General features: G+C 37.6%; 1 protein-coding gene across 3 annotated transcripts in view; it reads right to left on the reverse strand.

Moving 5' to 3' along the window:
* Window positions 1-17299, reverse strand: part of gbf1 (golgi brefeldin A resistant guanine nucleotide exchange factor 1) — a 90107-nt gene extending 72808 nt beyond the window's left edge. For 2 of the 3 annotated variants that reach the window (XM_026355423.1, XM_026355421.1), the window contains exons 1-3: window positions 17028-17299; window positions 10547-10651; window positions 8837-8903 (exon numbers count right to left, since the gene is read on the reverse strand). In XM_026355423.1, coding sequence (XP_026211208.1) covers window positions 8837-8903; window positions 10547-10642 — 163 coding nt within the window. In that variant the 5' untranslated portion in view covers window positions 10643-10651; window positions 17028-17299. The remainder of the gene's footprint in view (window positions 1-8836; window positions 8904-10546; window positions 10652-17027) is intronic. The other variant, XM_026355422.1, reaches the window with a different exon arrangement.
* Between the last annotated feature and the right edge of the window lie 3086 nt (window positions 17300-20385).

A 20385-nucleotide genomic window follows, 5' to 3' on the forward strand; every position in this document is an offset into this window, starting at 1 on the left:
TCTCACTGTATCATATGACATATACAGATGCATATAAAATCATTTGAGAGGGACTGCAAACTGCATTTGTAAACAAGATAGATAAGATATTATAAACAAGAAGGGATCAGACAAACTGAAAGACAGTAAAGAATCTGCAAGGATTAAAAATGTGAAATTCTATGTGAATGAAGTCCTTTTTGATACAAAGAGCCATGCTTACTGATCTGTGACTAGACAAGAAAATAAATACTATCCAGTACAACAGAGCATGTATGTATCTGTGAGAACTCCAGCTTAAGACCAGTGTGCTTAGCTAATTGGATATGTGTATTACAATGTCTGTGTTCACAGCACCCTTATGGAGCATGAAATAACAAGCAGCTGTGTGTGTGTGTGTGTGTGTGTGTGTGTGTGTGTGTGTGTGTGTGTGTGTGTGTGTGTATTTTGGGGAATGGCTGCTGAGAGGTTTATTAACCCAGTCCATCAAGGTAGTGTGGGATTCACACTGAGACACCAAAGGCTTAAGGATGTGAGCGCCACACAAGCAAGACAGTGCTTCTCCAAAATACTAATATCAGCCATTATTTTCTATCACAACAACCCTCCCCCACCCACACTCCAAAGTCACAAGCATGGCAGCACAGCAGACAATAGAATGGGTGCAATTCCATTAACTAGACTAAAGTCTTACAACCTGAAGGCCAATTTGTGGTTACAAATCACTGGGATAGGAATATGTTTCTATTTTTACTACAGCTAGGGACATGTACATAAGGAGAGTCCACCCAATTGCAGGTATCTCAGGCCTCAGAGCTGTATGCACTGTGCACTGTGAATGTTTACATGTTATGTTGAATAAAAACATGAAAACATATAATCTTTGTGTATTATTTCAAGCAGACTGTGTTATTCTATTGATATGACTTCGATGAAGAGCAGAGCACATTTTATGACAAATTAATGCAGAAAACCATGAAGTTCCAAAAGGTTCACAAAGTTTTTCTTGCCACTGTAAATACTAGAAAACTAATAAGAATTTCATGATGCCCTCATTAATGCTTGGGTTTTCGGCCTTCCAGCAGGTTACAAAATTTGACTTGACAGTGATGGTCGTTTCAATCTTCTTCAGTTTCACTTTGTTTCACGGTGTCATCAATTATTGACCAACCAATCATGCAAACCTGTAAACAGGTTTAAAAATAGTTTTATAAACTTGCCCTGATCTCTGCCCTTACTACAAAATGTTAATCAGTGTGTTTACATGGACTCAAGTAACCGGGCTAAAGTCAGCTTTCTCGAGTAAGCTGATTTCCTAACTGCCATGTAAACAGGAAACCTGGTTACTGCAACCAGGGTAGGGGAATAACAAAACTTGATTTCCCCAGGTAGATTTCTCCCACAGAACTCCAGTTACTCTGCCATGTCTACACGTAACCAGGTTTCTAATCAGCTTTATGCAAGAGTGCATGTGCAGAACAAAAGCTGCAAACACGACTCTACGCTACTAAAAAGTACGGATGGATGAAACAGGAGATCATTACATGGAGTGATGCTGTCTTGCATTTAAATCAGGTTTGGCCAAAATCCAACTTAAACTGAAAGCAACAGACAAACAAGTGCCCTGTAGATGTCTAAATAAGTCACCTTTCACAGTGTATTTCCTTAATTCAGATAAGTTGCACTATAAAAAGGAGCACTGACAGTCAGCTTGACAAAAAAAAAAGTCAGAAAGCAGTCTGTTCTGTCTCCATAAAGTTAAGATCTGTGAACCCAGCTTCCAAAATCACCCCAAGGTAGAGGAGAAATCTGATTACTCATCTGCTGCCTGTATACATGTGTTTCCAGTAACCTATTTAACCTATATTTAATTGAGTGCATGTAAACGGACTGACAGTGGAGATCTTATACATACACATTGTACCACTGTTAAAGGCAATTCAAGATGTTAATAACACTAAATATTCAAAGATAACTTTATTTGATAACTTCTTGAAATAATATTTCACATTGCTTGGCTTTGCCATTAATTTCAATGTAGCATCCAACACCAAACTCTGTTGTTTTCTATTATTTCATTATATATTATATCATTATATACCAATTGCTATATAGTTAAATGTGTGTATAAGAGAACAAACATCATTTAACGTCCTGTATGTTGCATGTATCCTCTACCTTAGTTTTGCATTGTCATACCAAAATACCTGTTATAGTCCACCACAGCATAGCACATTGTTAAGGTCCACTTTGACACTGACTTTAAAACCATTAAATCTAACTGCAAATGTATATATGAAGTATAAACAATCTGATCATACATCAGTATTCACTTTTAACAATAAACTGTGATCACAATTAGGTTAAGTGACAGGTTTTATCACTTAGGACAGCAACAACACTAATAATCAGTTTTCTAAGATAAATTCCAGTTTTAAAGAACTGACTGCAATTTGTGGCGTGACTAATGCGTGTTAGGTGTAAAAAGTCTGATGTAAACAAGATCAAAATTGTGCAGACTCCCCGCTGCATGCTGGAGGAGTTGGTATGAATGCAAAGCACATTTCTTTTGTCCAAGCCCTGGTCCAGACTGCCCTCCTTTTCCCCTCTTTTGGGGCTCATGGGGGCTAGTTTGTTTTGCTCACATCTTGCCCACTGTTCCTGTCAGCACATCCAGATCCTCTGCGGCACCCTCAACCCTCTCTTCTATCTAACCCCCTCACCCACCCAAGAGACACCCTGGCTGACATGATTAATAGCCCTATGCAGGGACTCTTCATCCACTCAGCACATTGTTGAGAGCCTCTGCAACAGGACAACAGTTGCATCCCCTCTTCACACTAAGCCTAAGCCCTGCCTGTCAGCCCCCAGTTAGGACAATGTTAACTGGCCAGATTTACAGCTACTGACTAAAACTAGGTGGCAGTCTGTCTGGGGAGGGGAGAGGCAGGAGTGGGGCACTCTGATTAATCATAGTTTTTTGATGGGGATTTTAACAACCTAGATAGATCAATAGAAGTAGTTTGTATCAACTTATATATCAATATGAACTATCTTACCATATAGATAGACAGACAGAAAGAAAGAAATGACCAATTGGAGCTACTAAAGCAAAGTTTAGGTAAACTGTTTTAGAGCTTAAGCAATCTAGTAGTTAATTGGAAGAAAATCAACATTTCCAATTTCCAATCTCAATTCACAAGCCACAAATTCAAAGTGACTCAATTTTTCAGGTTCAATGCTTACTAAATGTCATGCAATGTCAGTAAATCTGACAAGACATAACTGTAAATGACAGCTCAGCCTACTTGGTTTATTGTCTTCTGACTATGTCATAAAAATAACACCAACAGCAGGACTGAGAATCTGACCTGTGATCTCATACTTAAAGCTACAGGACACCAAGGCCATGCAGCAGACATGTAAAGAATTGCCATGAGGCACATTCTTCTTGCTCAGAATGCCTTCATGAGTAAACATATTTGCATAAGTGGTTCAGCAACATGAATTATGGTTCCTCTTTGTTGGCATTTGCCAGCTGCCTTCTGCTGGTTCAATTGCAAGTGATATATGTGTGAAGATCATTTGGCATGGAACAGGAGAGGTATGGGGGGTGGGTGGATGGGATGGAAGGGGGGTTAAACACCACATCCAGTTCCCAAGTGTTTGGCTGTAACCCCCAAAGTACACATCAGGGAACTGTGATGAAACACACAAACACACACACAGCCACTCTTGACCTTGAAATGTCTATGTATACTGTCTTAATGACTGACATGACAATAGAATGTAATCAATTAGTAAGGTTGCCAATGATACATGGATTTGTGTGAAATGTGAAAAGGGAAAAGAAAAACATTGTTGACTGATGGCCTTTGTTTTAACACAGATAAATGAGTAGATAAATTAATGAGACCTCAAACTATGTGATGTATGTGTTATTTTGTCATTATTCCAAAAATTATCAAATTAGAAAATTGGGTAAACCAGTATAATTACTTTAAAAGAATCAGCTGGAGGGTAATCATCTTCCACAATGTTCATGCTGCAGATTTACCACCATTCTCTCTGATTGATACCTCAGGTGCTGCGGTGGTGATTCAAGTCAATTAGAGGTGTGTTTGTGAATTTCGTTAGTGTTTGGATGAAAAGAAAGCTGTCAGTCAAAAGGCCACTCTGGCTTTGTATCTGGGGTCTGTGAGGGCTTCTAAACCTCTATTTTTATGAATAAAAATGAAGGGATTTAGGAACAGACTGTTTCCATTGCCGACTTGTCAAATAATCTGACCTTCGCTGCAGCAGAGGGGGGTTGACAGAAGTAGAGGGTGAAAGATTTGACAAGCTGAGGTTCAGTGATTTCTGCATAAAAAGGGTACAGATAAGAAAAAAGTAAAAAGCAAACAGAATCAGAAGGTAAGGCTGTTCTCCACACAGTTTTTCTGAGGTAGAGCCCAGGAATAAAATACATCCACAGAATTATTCAACAAGAGATCAAGGCAGATTTGTCTGACTGATGATAAGAGAAAAATACTCAATCCACAACCCAAAACATTGTACCAGATTTAATGTTACCAATTACAATAAGGCTCTCTGTCCATCTTTACATTTATATGAAGCACTGAATAAATTATATTTTCAATTCCACAGCACTGCCTGAATAAGATGTAAAAATAATAGCTACTGGTTTGTGTGTTAAAATGTTGACATGTATGAATTAATATTGCTTAATATTATACAAGTGAACATTTCACTGCTTTCTCCACACACTAGCTATCTGAAATAAGCTAAAACCTTATTAAAATATTTCAAGCCCATTTATTTTTTAGGTAAAACTACATCCCTTTGCTAGGGCTGATTAAGCAAGGCTGAAGCATCACAAACAAAGGTCCATCTCTGTCCCCATTTCTTTAACTGTTTTGCAATTGTTCAGAAGTTGAGAGAACCTCAGATTTTCCAGGAGTTGAAAGAAGGCTTTTTGCTGCTTTCAGAAAACAGAGACAACACTTCCTTTCCCAGAACTATTTATCTCTGCTTGACAACACTCCATGCTATATTTACGCAACTAAAATCGCAGATGATACACTACTCTCCAGCCCTGTGGCACATGGTCCTGTCAATCACACTAGTTACAACAGAGCAAGACCGCCAGAGGAGTGAGAATCTCAGCCAGCAAGCGAAAGTGACACAGAAAGAAAAAAATAAAAGACGATAGTCAGAGAAGGGCCGAGAGGCCCAAATTCATATTTCCTTTGCTGGCTGGCTTGTGTTGCTAGAGGGAACAGAGATACACACCAGAGTGAATGGAATTACTGTGCTTTCATTAAGTAGACAGCTGGGCTGCTGGGAAGCCTCAAAGCAAGACAACACAGCCCACCCACAAGATATCCTACCTACCAATATTTATGTTTCCAAGACTCAGCTAGTTAGATTGTTGTGCAGCTGAAAAACAAAACAAATTGATCAGTCTGTCATCCACAGAATTCTGCTCTATTATAGTTATTTGAGCTACATTCTGTCTCTCATTAGGCCATGAATGTAATATTTGATATTTAGGCTAACGGATACAAGCAGGCCTACAAATATCGTAGACTCATTACTAACACATTGACTGAAAAGATTTCAACATTATGTTCATTTGACATTCTGGTCAAATACACCAAGTATATGGAAACATTTAAGGAATGTCAAAGAGTTACTTAGTCCTTTGGTAATTTAAGTGCTGAAGGGACAGGGTCACAGGGAGAAGAAAGGGAAAGAGAAGGGTTAACCAGTGTGGTGGAGCCTTGTTCAGCCAGCAGTGCCTGTCCATCTCTGAGTAGCAGAGGCATTCCCTAGAGGAAGGCAGCAGTGGTGGGGGCCCAGACAATGCAGCTCCATGTGTTGCATCTACAACTGTGTGGTGGGAGCTGCCTGGACTCTCATAGCAAAGGCATGACAACATACAACAGCAGGATTGTCCTCACAGCCAACTTGGGGGTAGGGTGGGGTGAGGGGACTCTCAGGCAATACACAACTGGACTACCAAAGGATCAGTAACAACATTCAAATCAGAAAAGTAGAAAAGGACTTAAATGTTTCTGCTTGTGTCCTGTCATCTGATTTCCCATTGTAATGCCATCAAATGTATTTTTCCCCCACCAACAGATAAAAAAAAACCTCAAGAGTATTTAAAAAAAATGCACACTATTTGTCTCAGTTGACTATTTAGCTCTAACTAGTATTTCTTGTTCCGTTCAATTTCAATAGAAATCTGGCATTTGTCACAGCACTGATAAAGCATGGATATGGTTAAGAGAGTGGGACAGCTGCTCTGCACATGCAGTCTGTAACTGAGCAAAAGAGATGAACTATATAGCAGAGAAAAAAGCAAAGTTCAGAAATTAGCAGATCTGAAAATAGAATTGTCTGTTTTATGATGCAGTCTCTCCTCTCTGTGTGTCTGTTATTGACTCAGAGTTAGGCTCTGGTCCTTTACACAATCAGGTCAGGTTAGACACTATTAAAGTTGGCAACATCTATGCACGCAATACTGTACATGCATTAAAAGCTTTATAAGTAAAAATTGAGTACAAACTGTTTATCACCAAGCAAACATAAACTTGAAGAAAAAGGGCAATGTCAGCTCTGCCTGTGGTCTCCCATCTGATGTCAGTATGTCCTAAACAAGTGCTATGAACAGGCTAAAGCAAAAGCGGACTTTATATAACCTGACAAATGTGTTATTAATTTTAAAGCCTAGCAAGATCTTGTAGACTCTCTGAAACAGCATTAAAATAAAAATGTATTTGTAGATTTATTGCAGATGTGTTCCTAAAGTTCTTTATGTTCTCTTGAATTTTTCAACTTAAGAACACATGTGCTCTTGGGGAAAAGGTAAGTTAAGTCAAGCCGTGGATTCAATGTCTGGTAAAGTTCATTAGTGACAGCTGAAACAACCTGCAACTGTCAATGTTAGATGTTTTATTTAACAAATAAATGCAATAGTCAGCACAGGCTAAACACTTGGAGTAAGGTTATAGACCTCCACAAACCAGTCAAGTTGCTGTTTACAAACAGTGCCTATAAAAAGTATTCACCCCCTTGGATGTTTCATCCTTTTATTGACATAATAAATCAATCATGGTCAATAAACAGTGGCGACTTTGACAAAAAAGTTTCAAAAAAATACCTCATTAATGTCAAAGTGAGAACAGTTTACTACAAAGTAATGTCAATTAAATAAAAATATAAATGGTGAAATCAGTGTTTGCATTAATATTCACCCCCTTCAGGTCAGTATTTAGAAGATGCACCTTTGGCTGAAGTCACATCATGGAGTCCGTGTGGATAGGTGTAGGATAAACAATTTCTGTTTAGCTTTCGCTCTATACTTCGGGTCATTGTCTTGGAAAAAACAAAGACAACTGGAAAACAAATCTTCTCCCAAGCCGTAGGGCTCTTGCAGACTGAAAAAGATTGTCCTCCAAGATTGTCTTATATTTTGCCGCATTCATCTTACCCTCTACCTTAACAAGCCTTGAAAGGGCCAGCTGCCGAGAAGCATCCCCACAGCATGATGCTGCCATTACCGTGTTTCACAGTGGGGATGGTCTCGTCTAATGGCCAAAAAGCACCATTTTGGTCTCATGAGACCAAAGAACCCTCTTCCACTTGACCATGGAGTCTTTCACATGCCTGTTTGCGAACTCAAGTTGTGATTTAACATAAGTTTTCTTCCACAGTGGCTTTCTCCTTGCCACTATCCCATAAAGCTTTGACTGGTGAAGAACCCAGGCAACAGTTGTTGTATGTACAGTCTCTTCTATCTCAGTTGTTGAAGCTTGTAACTCCCTCAGAGTAGTCATCAGTGTGTTAGTGGCCTCTCTCACTAGTCTCCTTCTTGCACAGTCACTCAGTTTGTGTGGACGGCCTGTTCTAAGCAGATTTAGACATGTGCCATATTCCTTCCATTTCTTGTTGATGAATTTCACTGAACTCCGGGGAATGTTCAGTACCTTGACCTTTGATCTCCAAGTGGACAGTTGTAGCAAATTTGAAGAAATTACCTTAACGCATTGCTGACATATCAATTCACACTATTGTGCTAGTCATACCTTGTCTATAACGAACACCATGTTCAAGCATAAGGATGTCCGTCACAGCAAATGGCACCAGTAAACCCTAGGTTGGAGATCGACTTGTGATTGTGTCATCTGACCTCCGACCATATATCTTAGACACTCAGGTGAAGAAAGGGGCTGTGCTGTCATCACCACCTGGTTGTGAACTTTATCAAGATTTACCCTGTTCCAGAGGCGCATCAGGGTAAGAAGAGAGGCATGTGAAGTGATGCACACACCATGCCTAGTGCCTACTGTAAAGCCCGTGGGGGCAGTGCTATGATCTGGGGCTGCTGCAGTTGGCCAGGTCTAGGTTGAACGTTATGTGTTCAAAGAATGAGGCCATGTGGCAACTGAAGATATATATATATATATATGGATGAACAAGTTATTTCATCGATGTATTTTTCTTCCCTGATGGCACGGGCATATTTCAAGATGACAATGACAGGATTCATCGGGTTCAAATTGTTAAAAAGTGGTTCAGGGAGCATGACACATCAATTTCAAAAATGCACTGGCCACCACAGAGCATATTGTCCAGAGATTAGAGCAGAGTCACATATTTAATTTGATCTGTTCTCTGTACAAGTTGGAAACCTATTCAGAGCACTTGTTTAAAATAAAACCTGTTTATCATTAAAATAAGTTACTACCCAGACAAAAAGGTGAGCACTACACCTTCCAGCCGCTGCACTGTAACATGTTCGAAATAACTGCATTTGCTGGTCTGGTTCGTGTTACAGCTCATTTCATACCTTTTATGTTGTTGAGTACTTCCTTGAGGTGGCCAAAGGTGTTGAGTAATGGGTCTTGTTCTTCATCCTAAGCAGAAAAATACATGATAAGATACATAATAGAAACAAGCCAAGACATCTAAAAGCCAATATATACTTTCAGCTTGCCCCCAATGTTTTCCATGATCTTAAATTTCCTCTGTTCTCAATTGTGAGGGTCAGGACAGACTCTCCATTTACACCTGTATGCAATCTATAATTCTGTGTCCACGGAGACCCTATTTAGCTGTTTTTGCCTCTGAAGAAATACCCAACATGCTGATTCTTGACAGACATAGCACATTGTTGTATTACAAAGTCAGGTTCATAAATATTGGCACAATTATGTGGGGTCTTTTTTATTTTTAGCATTTTGCCTCTGTACACCACCACACTAAATTTTAAATTAAACACTCATGATGTAAGTGAAGTCAAGACTTTTACGTTCAGACATTTAAGTGGACTTTGCCAAGGGAGAAATACAACCAAGGCAGAGAACCTTTAAATTAGGATAAGTTCACAGTCTCAAAGTTTTTAAAATTGTGTAACTTCTCAAATGCTAGCAAAACAACGAGTATGTCATTATTTAAAGTTAAAGCCATTTTGCCACATGTCTGAGCAATAAGGTTACCAGAAACATTGGCATACTGTATATGCGCCTTTGAATTCAGTCCTAATTCAGTCCCCATAAATGAATTTCCATAAAACAAGTTGGCATGTGTATATAGACACACCACACACAGCAAAAACGAACCAGCTGCTTATGAATGGGACCCACCCTCATCCTGATGGAACCAATCCCACAAAACTACTGCTCAGTAACCCTAGAGGCTAATTTCAAACCAAATGCATGAGTCATGAGGAATTTACCAAGGTGATGCTGTCTCCCCACTGCTGAACCCCCCCAAGCCAGGTTATCAGCAAGACCAGTTACAGATACTGACTATAGAATGGAGTCAACATCAGCTACCTCCTTTACATGGATGACATAAATCTTTGTGTCAGATCAGATCATCAATCTGATATACACACACACAGCACTGCTAATGTTTGCCTGATTTCCACTCGTGCAAATGTAAGGAAGCGGTGGTTCATTAACAGTTTGTAAAAATGCTGACATGTAACTAATGCTGTTTAAGTTCATGAACAGCATTAAATTCTACCATATATTATGCTAATTTAAATTTACCAGAGGTTTTATGAAGCAAATTCATTATGTTTTTTCAGTCTAATGATAGCTTTACACTAACAGTGCTTTGATGTCAATATGAAGCCAAAAAGCTCAGTGACTTCTTACAGACAATTAACAATTTATACCACATGTAGACCTTTTATTGGCTTATGTGTAAATAAACTAACAAGAGAATAGCACTTATTTTGCCATGTAACTGTTAACCAGTCAACTGTTAGCAGAAAGAGTTCACATTTTAAGCACATCCTGATTGGTTCATTCAGTCAGACTGTGTCACTCTATCTGACTATACAAACATTCAATCTGAACATCAGCCATTATAAGCCAACCCTTAATGCAAAATCAGTAACACATTATTGAAAATTAAGTTTGCCTTACCCTGCAACTTTGGTGACCATAATGAATTTCCATCCTAGCCACTGGTCAGTTTTTATATTTTTAGTAAATCAAACCTTAACGCTGTTAAAAATCTGTATATGTAATTGTTGTATTTAACTTACCAGTGGTGTGTGGGTATTCCATCTAGAGTTCCTCTTGATAGCTCCAACAACAGTGCTGATTTCACCTTGAACAATGTAGATATTCTTGTCGACCATGCTGTATTTCTGAGAGAATGACAGAAGAGGGTATTGGCAATTTTAGCATAATAGCATTATGTTATTATTCATAGTCTTTCTATATACATGTACTGTTGCAAATTATTTTATGATTATATCATGTTCAATATGATATATAGAACAAGTAGTTGTAGCTGAGAAGAGGATGCTGTCCAAATACCAATCAATCCTTTTGTTCATGAAGTCTGTGAACAGTAGAATGTTATACTTTTATTTCTGCCCTCTAGAGGTTGTTGTCACTAACAGTTGTTTCAAGGTCTTTCTTCACAATTCTCACAATGTTTCTGTCATCAACTGCTGTTGTCTTCTTTAGGCTACCCGTTTGAAGTATGTTACTTAGTACACAAGTTTATTTTTCCTTCTTCATGACATTCCAAATTGTTATACTGGATAAGGCCAATGTTTGTGCAATGGATTGATTTTCAATTTTCTTTCAGCTCCACAGCTGCTTGTTTTTCCACTCATAGATAGTTCTATGGTTTTCATGTTGGTTACACCTTTTAATGCAGTTTGAACAGGCAAAACCCAAATGTGAAACTGAGCATCCAGTGCTATTTATTGTTAGAATAATCAATATAATAGGACACACCTGGGCAACAAAATACCTGTCAAGCACATTTTCCAATATTTTCGCTCACAGGAAAAATGGGTGGCTTCAAAACTAAAAGGTGCTATCTTCTAAGTTGTGTATCAGATCTAGATGTAAACACTTGGAAATGAAAGGTGAAATGTTGAAGTTTTGTCTCATATTCGTCTCTTGATGTTAAACCCAAATGTTTTCAGTATATAGCAAAAGTAAAGGAACTGGCCTCACTTTTCCAATACTTTTGGAGGGAGTGTATTTATGTATATTAGTAGTAGTATTTCCATTTTTTAAAAATATTTTCTTAAAACCCATAATGTAAAATAGGCCTTAAATCAAATAAATGGTTTTAGTTTTGAAAGACTTAAGCAATAAAAATATTTTTAAGTAGTTCATTTTAAGAAACTCTTTAAGAGTCTTCTTTTCTCTTGTGTATTTAGGATTCACTTTATCTATATAGTACCAATTACATAAACCAGCCTTTTTAATAAACCCATCAAATAATGCAAAGGAATACAAATAAAGCTCTGAAGCACACACAAATATGATAATGCAGAATGCTGAAAGACCATTTCTCACTGCAAAAATATAAAAAACAGTAATGGAAATAATATTCTCAGAGACATAATAAATCATTTTTGACTATCTAAGATGTTTCAAAAAGTATATAAAAAGCAGTCAAACTAAGAATTCTAACCATCAAGTGACTCTAGAGTCTAAGAACCAGACAGCAAATTTCCATGACTACCTTGACAATGCCAAGAACCAATACAGATAACCAAACAGAATCAAAATGACAGGCTGTTCCTATTTGACAAGCCATATACCCTAAAATGGTTGGATTAACCTTTTTCCTTGTGTCATAAAAGAAATGCCAAATAATACTTCTGCTTTACATGAAGATTTATGAGTATAAAGACTGAGTGGCAGAGGCCATATACTTTTAAATTCATGGTAAGATGCCAGTTTAAATAATAAAAGGTTGACAGTATAAGAGGGAAAGGAGATGGTGTAGGGGCCAGATGACAGGCTTATAGCTGATGACAGTCATATAAATTTGACTTCATTAGAGATCTACCAATTATTTTTTTACCTGCCAATTCTAATCTAAATCAGTGGTGTTAAGCCTTTATACTATCAAACACAATAGAGCTGCACAGTACTCTTCATACAGGAAAAGGACAAAGGAATCCTCCCAGAATGGCACAGCAACTCAGGAGCCACAGGTTGAGTCAGGAATATTCACCTGATTTCTGATCATTCCATTAGATGTTTCAGCATGATGTATAATATTTCCTCAAAATGTTTTGACATATAATTGGTTTACACTGCCATGGTTTGAAAGATTGTCCAAGAAAGAAGCTTTTGCATAAAGAAATTACACCTTCTCGACTAAAATGTGCAGCTGACCAAATTGAAAAAAAGAAAGATCTCCTGCAGAAACCTATTCAATATTATTGCTCTTTAGTTAATGTTAAGTTAAATAACATTATGTATTTCTATGGATCTTATTAGATTATAAATTCTCTATTTGATTGTTATGTTGCCACTTGGTTGACAGCACAAAGAAGGAGAGAGGAGGACATAGAGGGAGAGAAGGAGAGGGAGCAGAATGGAGTCAGAAGAAAGAGAGAGGAGGAACCAGGTTATTTTAATTTGATACTAGTAGTTCATGACAAAAGTTACTGTCTTTTAATGTGGTTATTTATTGAGTAGTTTGTATAATCCCACTACCTTTGTAAATTAAGTGATTGAATTGAGGTTGGCCAAAATTACAATTACAGTTGTGTTACAAAAACAATATTAAGTATTGTTGTAAATTTAAATATTATGTTTTTATAGAAAAAAATAATGCAGCAACTGTTATCCAATAAAATTAGTGTTTTAGCAGATGTGTTCAACCTTTTAGCAAGGCACTATGCATCTCACATTTTTATTAGGGTCTAAGCACTGATAAAGGTCTGATCCTAGAAACACCCATAATCCAGGTCATGATTATCCCAAGCAAATGCTGTTCAATCACAATTGGACTTGGTTTAAGTTATTAAAGACATTGTACCTTCCATCTAAAAGGCTTCAACAGTTCATCAAGAATTTGATGCTACTTAGCTAAAGCTAACAAACGCTAACATTAAGATCAGATATTTTGTATTACCAAAGACCAAAACATATTACCCCGCACATAACTGCGGTACATAGAAATTACAACGAGCAGCACACGTGTTAGATCAGTAGTGTTGGATGCAAGTTTAGGCTTGCAAAGTCAGAAACACTTGTGTGAAGGCAGATAGGTAGCGTTATGCAGTCGTACATGGCAATGTAATGATGTGGTTCCAGCACCAGTCCAGAACTAGCACCAAGTTGGTGATGATCAAAAAGGGGTAAGAGTGGACAGAATAATGAAAGAGGGTGAATATCTCAAAAACTTTCAGCGTACCATTTGCTAGACAGTTGAAACCTTGAAATAATGGGTTGTTTGCAATCATGTGGCTGTTATTATTACTATTAAAATGAAATTCAATTAAGGGCAGGAGGCAAAAAGCAGAACTTATTGATAAAAACAGAAAATTGAAAATCATTATCATGTTTCATTTGAATTGAAAGATCTGCTTGATATCTAGGCAATAGACACAGGTAGATATTGTAGTACATTATACTACTGGATTTCCATTAGCGGGTAATTACCAGTTTTGCCTGATAAAGAATTTATAAAAACTTACATTTAAAACTAGAAGGTAATCTTCACACACTTTTTAGTAGACTTTTGTTCCCCCGCGGCACTACACTGGCTAAAATGCCTGTGTTCTGCTCATAAAGGCACACATCAAAGCTAGCAGTGGAATGCAAAAAGTTGGTTAACATCAAGCTTTTGGCATGACCGTCCCAAAGTCCCCAAAAAAATACAATTTTGTGTTGGATCTATTAGAAGCATTCAACAGGGAAATAGCCATGTTAAAAAGAAAAAAAAAGGATCTTATACCACAGATTTTGTGGTATTCTGAAACCCTAATTTTGCACTTTTTTTTTAAAGGAATTATAAACATTACTGCATCAGTTACCTCTTTCCAGTATCCCCCTTTCCTGTTAAGTGCCTTTCTAAAATATGTTACTGAAGTTGTTTGTTTTGTCCTTTGTTGTAATGTGGCAATATATAAATAAACTCAATTGAATTGAATTGTTTTGGTCTTGTAGACGCTGGCTGTATAGCTGTCACTGATACACTCACATGTGGTCCTCTCACTGTTTGATTGTCAGCATACTCTTTTGGGGTTGTTTTTTTTTTTTATTTGTTATGTTGCAAACTGACGATAACGTAACACTTTAGTAATCGCCCAAATGAGAAATTGACATCATAGCAGCTGAGTAAAAATCACATAAATGACAAAATACAAAATGACAGAATAGACCAATAGTGTAATTGTAATAAAAAAGATATACAGCTAGGGAGGTCAAGTACAGTAGACAACAAAGTTTGTAAGTTCACAAGCAGCAACAGCAACACCAAACCAAACCTTTTGGCTGAGAGCAGGCAGATCAGGTTAGCCAGTTTCACTTGAGTTTACTGGTAGTGAAATCCGATGGTACATCATATTTCGCACACATTAAAAATCACATCTGTGCCTGGAAACCAACAAATTATCCAAACAGAGTTCTGCTAGAAGCGTGTTCAAGGTAATCAAGAAAATTTCCTAAAGTGAAAGTTGCCATGGGACATTCAAACAATTATAAGATGAGACGAGGAGAGTCTAGGTATTTCAGCAATAAACTGTTTGTTTGTCAAATATTGTTAAGATATCATATATTTTTACCTATGAAAATCACTTATTTTCTTGTATTTCAACATGTCAGGAATTAATAACAATTTGTGGTTCAGTTAAACTTTTTGTCTTGAAAAATAATTGCCCTTTTATGAATGTCAACTGCAAGGGACATATAAACATTTTAATGGGGTTAGCCAGTAGCTAACTAGCTATAGGAACCATAACAAAAAAAACGTTTCCCAAAGCCATGTCGGTTGCCTGATGACAAACAACTGAAAAGAAAAGGGAGGGGAGCATCAGTGATGTTAGTCAGGAGATCCTGACTTGGCAATCACAAAATAGTATGACAACAAGCCAGTCCTGATGGCTTCTACTGCACATGGGAAAGATCCTAAAGATATCTGCAGCAGATGGTCCAAAGTCCAGGTGAGAAGATCCACAGTAATTAGGGAATACAATGACGACACGGGTGGTGTGGACCTCTGTGACAGCATTCAGAGCTTCTATCACATGACAAGCTAAACCAAGAAATTGACCATGCGTTTGATTGCTCATTTCTTTGATGTTGCCATCACAAATTCTAACAAAGTCTAACAGCATAGTTCTTAACCGATCAGCAAAAAACACTGAACAATTCCTGGAATTCAACCTGCAGCTGTTAAATGAGCTGCTTAACTACCTAGAACCTGAGAACACTGACAAGAGAGAAGATGACAGTGAGGAGAGTGAAGAAGAGAAAGAGTTTGATTTAGAAAGTTTTATTACAAAATGGTCTGCAAATCTTGTGGACATGTCTCAGTGGACATGCTGTAAAATAAAGAAATAAAAATATTTGAATAAATTTCTAAATTGTGAATTTTTGTTTTAGCTCAAAAGAGGCAGGAAATCAGAACAATCAGAACTCTTCCACATCTTCTTTTGCACTTAAAAAAAAACACTTTTCTGCTCTTTTGTACTCACATCTTGAAACAAAAACGCTTTTTTGATAGCACTTTGCTTTGATGTTTTTTCTCCTTGACTTTTGTCTGTCTTTACTTGATTTTGTTTGCTTGCCTTGTTCCTCACTTGTAAGTCGCTTTCGATAAAAGCGTCTGCTAAATGACTAAATGTAAATGTAAATGAAATCACAAAAAAGGAATGGAAGGGAAGTTGAAAGATACTTTTTTTCCTAGGTTCTCAGGTGGATAATAGGATAATAATAATGATGATGATGGTTTATGTTGGGCAAGAGGAGCACAGTGGAGTGGTAAGAATTTCTCATATCATTTAACCATCATTTTTTGACTGGAAGTATCAGTTGGAATGCTATTGATGGGACGCCAATAAAGACACAAGACAGGGAAACATGGATGCAATCAATCTTAAAAAACTTGAATCTACAGTATGTCGTATTTGAGAAAACAAATGCGTGGCTCACCTGTTGAATAAAGAAAAAAATTAACTTTCCAGGATACTGAAAATATCTTTGTAACTTGGTCGACATAACAAGCAAAAGCAATTTCAAACCTATACCTAACCCTAACCCTAATATAGTCATAATGAAATACGTCTTAAGAACAACATAATCATACATCATCATCATCATCATCATCATCATCATACACCGTAAGCAAGTGATAGAGGCCAGCTCCTAGGTTGTCAGGTGAGATACTAAGTTACCGGCTGGCTAATGAGATTAAGTCAGTAGCGTCTACTCAAAGACAAAGCCAACATGCTAACCCTCCATCACACTACTTGAGTGCAAAGATGTTGACAGTCCTCTGGGATAAACAACATACAATGAGAGAACACGTAGAATAAAATCAGTTATCATCTATCACTGTACTGCTTGAATTGTGTAAACATATCTGCACATAAACGTGACAGACACCAAACTAGCCTAGCTCAACTAGCTAGCGACACTGCTGGATAAGGGTTACTAGATGTTTAAAACATTTAACGTTAATAAACAAACAAACCAATGTACACTTTAATACACAATGACCACAATTTAGTGGATATCCAGAAGTAAATGTATTACCTGTTTTGTGCCCTTTCCAAAGATTGAGTCCTGCTATAGCTAATGCTATATTAGCTCGGCAAGCTAGCAGGCTAGCCGGCCAACAGTGAATGAAGATGACCAAACTTCACTTCACTACTACAAACAGAAATGCTACAAACTTCGGGCATTCCACTACTTAATATACTATTATTTACAAACACCGCTATGTCATTCACTTTTCAGAAAAATTATCCATAAGTGAATAGATTAAACACCTTCCTGCAGCTGTCAATCTGGTCTTCGTAAACACACTGACGTGGAAAAAGCTCTGCAGTCTCAACCTAGCACGGTGATACAGTTTTGATTGACAGGTTATTAAACTGACCGGTTCAAGAGGCATGTGGGTTTAAAATACATCAGGGAATTTCTCCTTAACCCGTCTAGAGAGCTCTAGAGAGCTCTAGAGAATTCTAGTAGGGTTCTAGTCACATAGATTCAGAGAGACCGTGAAGAAAACAAAATATGACTTGAGAAAGAGGGCGGGACAAAGCCTACATTAATAGCGTAAGTTTGGTTGCACCGGGTTGATGACGAAAGCACGTTGTCGGTGAGTCATAATACGTCGCACACTGTAGGCTTACTTTGAAAACAGTTATAATTAAGATAATTAAGAAAACTGCAACCATAAAATGCAACGGATGCTATCTTGCTTATATATGTTATAAGTGCTATATCCTTTAGTCCAAATTTTACATCCACTGAGCCATTTGTTGCTGAAACTGAAAATTATATTGAATCTACTGAGTTAGAAAACTAATGACAATGCATTCTTTTGAGCAGTGACCTAACAATGGCATTACGATTTTAGAGGAATTTACAGGGTTCAGTAGAAGAAAACAAAACTGAATTTTTAGTCATGTTTGCTCTACCTACATCTGTTATTGTTATAATTTTATGATATTATATTACATGACTTTATTATGTTATCACCTTGATTTAACTAACTAACTAAGAGTCTCCCATTGGATAATTACTGCATGGATTATTATTTTTCTTTTCTAGCTGGCAATGAATTTAACTGTAATTCAACATGTTATATAACTTATGCAGTAAGTAGCTTCTCATTTCTTAAATAACCATGTCGAGAGACACATCCTGTGGCCGTGGAAAAGATGTTAATCTGTTTCAGAAGGGTCAAATTATTGGCATGAATCAAGCAAAGAAAACATCTGAGGAGATTGATAAACTTTTAAATGGAAGAACGTCATTTGGTCTGATGAGTCCAGATTTACCCTGTTTCAGAGTGATGGGCACATGAGGGTAACAAGGTTGATGAAGTGATGCACCCATCATGCCTAGTGCCTATTGTACGAGCCTGTGGGGGCAGTGCTATGATCTGGGGCTGCTGCAGTTGGTCAGGTCTATGTGCCCAAAGAATGAGGTCAGCTGACTACATGAATGTACTGAATGACCAGGTTATTTCATAAATTGACTTTTTTTCCTGCCAGTTGGCACTGGCATGTTCCAAGATGACAATGACACGATTCATTGCGCTCAAATTGTGAAAGAGTGGTTCAGGGAGCATGACACATCACACCATTTTCGAGTCCAGAGCTTTACCCCATTGTCTGTGTGGGAGAAGACTTTGCACAGCTGTCCGACTCTCCCATCATCAATACAAGATGTTGGTAAAAATTATTTTGCAGCTCTGGACAGGAATAAATGTTGTGACATTGCAGAAACTTATCAAAATGATGTCACAGTGAATGTGTGCAGTATTCAAAGCTAAAGGTGGTCCAATGAAATATTGGAGTGTTTGACTTCTTTTTTTGGACAGGCAGTGTATAATATACATATACTGTATATCTACCCAATTGTGGGTTGATTTGAGCTCCTCCTCTCTATGTAGTCTGAAGTGTAATTAGTCCTGAATGAAAACACATACCTAAATTTTATCAATATTAGCTCTTATCTTAAACAACCGATATTTCTAAAAACCATGAAACGCTGACAAAGGGCAATGAGAGAAAAAGTTGGAGAATATCGATGCTTGTCAGGATACTCAACTGTATGTCCTTTGCGTTAGTTTGTAGTACTGGGGCCCAGTGTACGGTTCTCTCATCGTTCCTCTTCACCTTAAACACTTCAGACTTTAAAAAGTTGACCAACCCCTGGTAATTGTAAGTCCCCCCTCTGAACCGACCTGTTTCTGCTCTCCTGGAGTTGTCTTTTGGATTCTGGACTTCGAATTGTTTGCTTACCTCTGACTGTCTTCCTAGATAGTAAGCATTGTTTCTGAATTGACCTCTGCTCTAGATATTGCTTTGCTGTGTGCAAATCTCTCAGCCCCATTATTCACAGACTGACCTCATTCACATGCCTGCCACCATTACATGCTATCCCTTACCTGGACTACATTTCACAGCATCCCCTGCTCAATCCCCTGACCCAGTCTCCTGCACTCTCCTAGTTTCCCTGCTCCTCACTTTCTGTTGCCCACTCTATTGTTTTGGACTCCCCGTCAGTACTACATTTCCTGGAATCCTCAGCAGTCCTGCAATCCCCTGCCCAGAACTCCTGGCTCAAAGTTTTGTTATTGTTCCCCTTTCTATTTTCCCTATTTCTCCTCCTGAGTCTCTTAAAAATAAACCTTTAAACCAGTCCCAGTGTTGTCAACCTTTTAGCATGACAGAATATAGGCTCATTTTAGGGACTTCAAAAAACAGTTTTTATGCCCCTCAGGGGGCTTAAAAACTGTTATATGGGCACTTTAACTGTGCATCCCATGTGTATCCTAATACTTCTGCCCGCAATTGCTGTTTATGATGAGTGACGTTTATGATGGGCAAGTGAAAAGATTGATATATATTTTCTATTTTGTGTGCACATGCTGTGGTACTGGTATATAATAAGGAATCTGCATTCTTAAAACTACAATGTAACTTAGGTAGAGGTAGCATGAAACTCTAACCTAATCGACTTTCCTATGCCCTCTTAAGTTTTGCCAAGCTTTAGTTGTTGTTTATGAAATAATAGAAAATAAGAATGGCCCAAATCTTACTCCTCTCTGAGAAATATATATTAAATTCTCTGATTGGTTAGCAGGGTGAGCCTCACTCACATGTTCGAAAGTCTGAGTCATGTTTTTTTCTAAAACTGCACTGCTGTAATATGATAGTTTGTAGATTGGTTTGCTGGGTATGTTCTGTTTAGTTGTTTTAAAAAGAAAAAAGGGATGAAAAAATATATATACAGTATATATATAAGTTATATATATAAATAACCTTGTATCAGAGGATTACTATTATAATACTATAATAATAGAACTATTATTTTATTTATCTATCTCTGTGTGCGATCAGATGCAGCCATGTTACTGTTACTGTAAAATCTAAAG

The sequence above is a fragment of the Anabas testudineus genome, chromosome 15, assembly GCF_900324465.2.
Source record: "Anabas testudineus chromosome 15, fAnaTes1.2, whole genome shotgun sequence".
NCBI lineage: Eukaryota > Metazoa > Chordata > Actinopteri > Anabantiformes > Anabantidae > Anabas > Anabas testudineus.